Source organism: Phaethon lepturus, unplaced genomic scaffold (genome assembly GCF_000687285.1).
Source record: "Phaethon lepturus isolate BGI_N335 unplaced genomic scaffold, ASM68728v1 scaffold6309, whole genome shotgun sequence".
NCBI lineage: Eukaryota > Metazoa > Chordata > Aves > Phaethontiformes > Phaethontidae > Phaethon > Phaethon lepturus.
Genome location: NW_010565413.1, coordinates 1 through 5,764, shown reverse-complemented (window position 1 = coordinate 5,764; position 5,764 = coordinate 1). Strand labels below are relative to the sequence as shown.

At 39.0% G+C, this 5,764-nt stretch overlaps 1 protein-coding gene across 1 annotated transcript in view; it reads right to left on the bottom strand.

Annotated features, from left to right (window-relative positions):
- PSMC1 (proteasome (prosome, macropain) 26S subunit, ATPase, 1) overlaps nucleotides 1-5,281 on the bottom strand; it is a gene marked incomplete at its 5' end in the record, with an annotated part of 8,470 nt that extends 3,189 nt beyond the window's left edge. Inside the window, 8 exons of the mRNA XM_010295168.1 lie at nucleotides 1-60; nucleotides 1,418-1,607; nucleotides 1,782-1,878; nucleotides 2,706-2,834; nucleotides 3,036-3,221; nucleotides 3,730-3,854; nucleotides 4,264-4,360; nucleotides 5,228-5,281. The exon at nucleotides 1-60 is cut by the window's left edge and continues 101 nt beyond it. Of these exons, the coding sequence (XP_010293470.1) occupies nucleotides 1-60; nucleotides 1,418-1,607; nucleotides 1,782-1,878; nucleotides 2,706-2,834; nucleotides 3,036-3,221; nucleotides 3,730-3,854; nucleotides 4,264-4,360; nucleotides 5,228-5,281 (938 nt within the window). The remainder of the gene's footprint in view (nucleotides 61-1,417; nucleotides 1,608-1,781; nucleotides 1,879-2,705; nucleotides 2,835-3,035; nucleotides 3,222-3,729; nucleotides 3,855-4,263; nucleotides 4,361-5,227) is intronic.
- Between the last annotated feature and the right edge of the window lie 483 nt (nucleotides 5,282-5,764).

The following is a 5,764-nucleotide window of genomic DNA, read 5'->3' as shown; positions in this document are numbered from 1 at the left end:
TTCAGCAGCTCCAGCATTGTACGCTGGATCTCCCTCTCACCACCTGAATTTGAGTCATACCTTTAAGAAAACAATATAGTCAGAAAAAGCACTATGCAAATTCAAAATATGCCACAAATGTATCAAAATAGTGTGTGGTCATTGTTTGTTGAATTTTTTTAAACACCCATAACAGATTTTTTAAAATTTAATGTTCACCCATAGAAAACAAAAAGCAGGTTTTCAGAATCATATTGTGACATCTAGGTAAGTAAAGAGATACCGAACTATTCTTGTAGCTGGGGAAAGTAATAGCAATCATGGAAAAAGGACAGATTTCCTTCACATGTTTGTTATCTATTTAAAAATCTTTTTGCCCCACCTAACAAAATTAACAAGTTAACATAAAAATGGAAAAAAGCCCAACTATTAAAATCGCATGCATCCACTTCATAGAAGATACAGCTTGTCACTCATTTTTCCATTTCAGAATTTTTCCTTATGCACGCAGTTATAACTGTACAGTCTTTAGCCTTACAAATGTGGATCCTGGTTTAACTCTCCTCTTCCTGAAGCACCAGTGGCTGTATTTCTCTGCTTTGTAGCCTAGCTATTTCATTTTGCTAGTATGAGACTAGATAATCTACATCCAAAACAGCTCACCCATGTTTAGGAACAGTTCGAAGCAACATAACAGTTATGAAGAATTGCATGTGTTATGCACTTCACCCTCAGTCCAGTCCTTTCTACATATGCTGACATCTATGGGGCACAAGCTGCCTCATACAGGAGCTTCAGGCTCATAGCTATGTGGTAACATGTATGAGCACCTTTTTATTTATTTAAAAAACATTTGAATACTATAAAGACTATTTGTATTGGACAGTTCCAACCAGCCTACGGAATTTTCCAAGTAATACAACCTGGATACAGGCTGAATAATAGTTTAATGTGGCACAAGCAACACTTTGCCATGGCATCACACTCTGTAATTTACCATATAATATCCTAAGAACGTAAGTATTTAGCCACCTATCTGGAGAGGCAAACGATAAATGGATATATTCTGTATTAAGTACACTGCTTTACTTTTGAATCACTAAAGCCAATTACTGTATATTTGGATCTGCACTTATAGGATACCATATGGACTTACACACAGCGTTTCTTCCTGTTTAAGAAACTCTATCATAGAGATGCTACCAGGTAGCAAGAGAACAGAGGTTAAGTCTCCAGTCATATCTACTTAATATGGAAAGGTGGTGATATATTTTAGTTTAAAAGAAGTTATTTGAAGTTTTACTTGTTAAAAACGCTTACATCAAAAAGAGCATTATGAAAATGGTAGCAGAGCTAAGAAACAAAAGAAGTGTTCCTAGTAACCCTTTTGCTGTCCCTGGCAATACCCAGGTGTGAAGCAGGAGCTAGCACACCATACCTCTTTGTACCAATGGCATCAATTTCATCAATGAAGACAATCGATGGGGCATGTTCTTCAGCTACACGGAACAGTTCGCGCACGAGCTTTGGACCGTCACCCAAGTATTTCTGTATAAGTTCTGAACCAACCACTCTCAGGAAGGTTGCTGAAGTTTGGTTTGCCACTGCTTTGGCTAGTAAAGTTTTACCTGTTTTTAGTTGGAAAGAAATACCGTAATTAGTTTGCAGGTGGGGGAGGGAAGTGCTTTAAGAAAACAGTCACATGAAATTTGTGACAGACTTGGCAACACTTTAATACTAAGCAAGCACAGTCTACTTTACTTGTGTTCGCTCAGCACAGCTGTTACTGTATGGTAAGATACCTGTGCCAGGTGGGCCATATAGAATGACTCCTTTGGGTGGCTTTATACCCATCTCTTCATAATATTCAGGATGTGTGAGAGGAAGCTCCACGGACTCCTGCCGCACAAGAAAAACGAACCTGAGTTTTTACAGAATGAGCACTCTCCACTGAAGTTCTGTGGGGATCTCAGGAACAGCGTTAATAAAAGTAATGAAGTCAGAAAGAACTTAACTGATTTCAAGACCTTGAAATGTATGTGTCTCTGTTGCCTCCAGTCTAAGACAGACAACTACTCTGTCTGAACAGGTCTTCCTACTGTTACCACTTGACACATGGAAGAGAAGCAGTGGGTGTTCCCCCTCCTGTAACCAATATGCATTGTGCTGAATTTAGAACCCTGGATCTCCTGACTCCCAAACACTCATGGAGGACCTTGGGGTGGGGGGACCCTTTATGAAAGGATGCCTTCCACTACAAGTTCCCAGATACTGCAAATCAACATTTTACGAGCATTTGTGATTTTGGACACCTACCCAAACAAAAGGGTTGAGTTTTACCATGGTTCAGATAGAGTTCTGCTGGTAGGGAAAAAAACCCAACAACCCAACCAAACACAAAACACCCCAACCCACAAATACAAACACAAAACAAGCCAAAAAACCCCTACCCACTAAATCCTTAAATTGCACAGCATCATACACTCAAAACAACCTCTGCGCATTTTTACAATTTAACTCTAATCTTGCAACAATCAGTAACTTTACACATTGCAAAATAATAAGTTACTGCCGAGATTTTATGAGCTCAGGGCTCTACAGGTTCCACAGCAACTGTGAAAGGTTTGGATCAACCGCGGTTGGTCCTACTGTTACACTTGTGAGCTCCCAGCACAACAGCTACGTTCCTAGCTTGCTGAACAGTGTAAATTAGTACAACTGAATACCTTGATTTCTTGAATCTGGTTGTCAAGGCCGCCAATGTCAGCATACGTTTCTTGAGGAGCTTTCTCCACTTTCATCACAGTAACTAAAGGGTCTGTGTCATCCATCAGGACTCCTATCACAGCATGAACCTAATTCAAGCATTAAGAGTTGTCAAAGAAAGCAAGCAGCATTATTAATACAAGCTCAAGCCTAAACTCAATGCCCATCTATTTAGATGCGTGAAATAAACAGCATTAGCTCTCAGACCCTATGATCCTGTGATTCTCAGAAAAAAAGGCCAGTTAAAAACAGTACAAGAACTTGTGCTTCAGTTTATAAAAACAACTCACCTTATGATTTAGTAAAACAGAGCAGCCTGGCTCTAGCAGATCCTTGTCCACAAAAGAGAGAATACTGACATAATGTTCCGACCCTACTGATGTGGACACGATAGCATGGTTGTCGTCAATGATCTCCTCCAAGGTTCCCACAGACATTGGTGTTCCCCTCAGATCATCCACCTTTGACCTTTCTTCCTGTTGTCAAGAAGAATCCAAGAAACAACTCAAGAACACAAGCAAAAACATTCTTGTACAACACTGGCTCAACAGTTAACACCAAACATAACAGAACCAGTCTTTGCTATTGTTGTTGCACTGCCCCAAAAGGCATAAAAGCATAGGACAGTAACAAAATCCACTACTACTTTAGTCCCATCCTATGGACACTAGTTATATGGATCTGCATAGCTAGAATTTTTTTCTCTATTGATGGATATCTGGGAGCTGCACCTTAACAGACCACTAAGAAACAAAAAGCCACCATCATCTGTAGTAACCCAGGCTTGGACTAAAAACCTTAAACCACTAGAAAAAGAATCCTCTGTTTTCTGGACAGTAATTGAGATTTACTGAAGAATTGTAATATACACAGTAGGTTTGTGTTGACTTACACATTCATGGTACTATTTATATTGCTTCTGTATGAAGTAGTTTACAGTAGAACACTTACAATATTAGAAGTAACAGTCCGCTCAAACCTCACCTCTTGTTTTTCTTCCAAAGGTTTCATCTGTTCTTGATTTCTGATAAATTCTTCCTCCATTAAGAGGTAATCTTTAATCCTCTCCAATTTCAACAATTTGAGTCTGCACTGTGTGTGAGGAGTCACTGTATTCAAAGTGGAATCACAATATTTTAGACCAAGTTTGATGTGGTACCAACTATTCACTAACTCATTACCAGAAATTCTGCTTTATTTTCTGACAATAACTTCTATACAAGCAGCAGTCACTGTTTTATTTGTCCCACTGTAATTCTAGGTTAAAAGTTTTTAAAGATAATGTTTCCTCTGCATTTCTCCTCATTTCAATTTTGCTCTCTCTTACACAGGAATTCATGGGCTGCATCTTGCATAACAATAATCTTATTTTGTGTTTTTATGTTAATTAGAAATTAGATTACATTTGTTTAATCTTTCTGTTTAACCTACATACAGCCAGATCTAGGGGAGATGACAGCTCTGCACTTCTCAAAGATAAAGAGTTCACAGGGCTGCTGGGATAGGCAGAATGCTTACCTAGGGGGAGTTTGCTGGCTGCATCTGGTCCCTTTGTTTTCTTCTTCTTTTTCCCCACTCTGGTTGGAACTGGAGGTTCATATTTCTTCTTCTTATCCTTATCCATAAAAAGAATTCCATGGGAAAAAAAATAATAATCAGGATATTAACAATGAAAAAGTACACACAGATATCTGGCACACAGACTGAGAGAGAGCTCAACTTATGCTGAATGGCTACATAACAAAACGGTCTCCTTTAAGATATATAGTGAGAAGCCCAAAAGAAATATTATTCTTATTTTTTTAAGAAAGTTAAAAAATTTTTCTCCTGCTAATTTTACATCCCTCTAATTTAGATTTCTGCCAAATTTCAGTGAATATAGAATATTGAAGGCTTTAGCCTTCACATTTAGCAAATCACAAACAAAACTCATATGAAAGGATGAGGAAAATATTGAATCTGCACATTTGTGTTGCATTTTAATTAATAGCTAATTTAATCAATAACGCGCATTCAGTTTGCCAGCTTAGACATAGCTTGCCATGTACATTATATTTCCATCTCCAAAGGAAACTGGAAAGGCCTCCACAACATTGTGGAAATGGTCCACAACATGAAGTACAAACCTCATGCAGATGACAGTTATTTTCAAACCAAAACCAGTTATTTAAGCGACAGCTTGAAGGCAACTAGTCTTCCTTAACCCAGACAGATTTACAGTTTTATTCTTTTTAAAAATAGATTACTACCATCAAATAATTTCAATTTTCCTTTACAGTTAAGCCCCCTTTTCTGTTTTTGAACAGCAACCTGTTTTCTCCAATATGCATCCAGAAGTGTTAAGACATTTCGTCAAAGCTAGAAGCATAGTTTTATGCAGTTCTGAATACAAGAACAAAAAAAAAATATTGTAAAATAAGACCTACTGCAGCCACCTGTAGTTCATCCCACAAGAAAAAGCATTTGCTTTGTTTTTAGTTACCTTATCGTCCTTCTTGCCACCACCAGGACCATGTCCACCACTCTGACTTTGACCCTAAGTACAATGAAGAAAAACAAAACAACAGCCAATTCTAAGTACTCTACTATGAATCTTGAAACCTATGGACAGCTCCATGTAAAGAAAAGCCATAAATAGATTTCTCCTGTCTAAAAAAAGCGTTAATATATTCCAACTGTCAAAACTAGTGAATTAAGAGAATTGTGGGAAGGACATATTAGTTGGTATGGTTTTGGTTGGTATGGTTTTGACCCATACGGCATTGCACTGTCCTGCTACATCGTAGTTTTAGCTCATTCCTCGCTAGTGTAAATTAGTGAGCGCTATTAATCACAAAGAGTTCTCCATCACTCTTTCATCAGCCAATTCACCTGCCCTTCCTCCCGCAAGCAGGCCAAACCAGCACTGCTGTCTGTCTGCAGAGACCTGCCGCCCCCGCCCCCCGCAGGAAGCCTGACCTCTCCGGGGCCGATGCCCAGCCCCGAAGCCCGCGCTCCCGGCCGAGGGCCCTGCAGACCC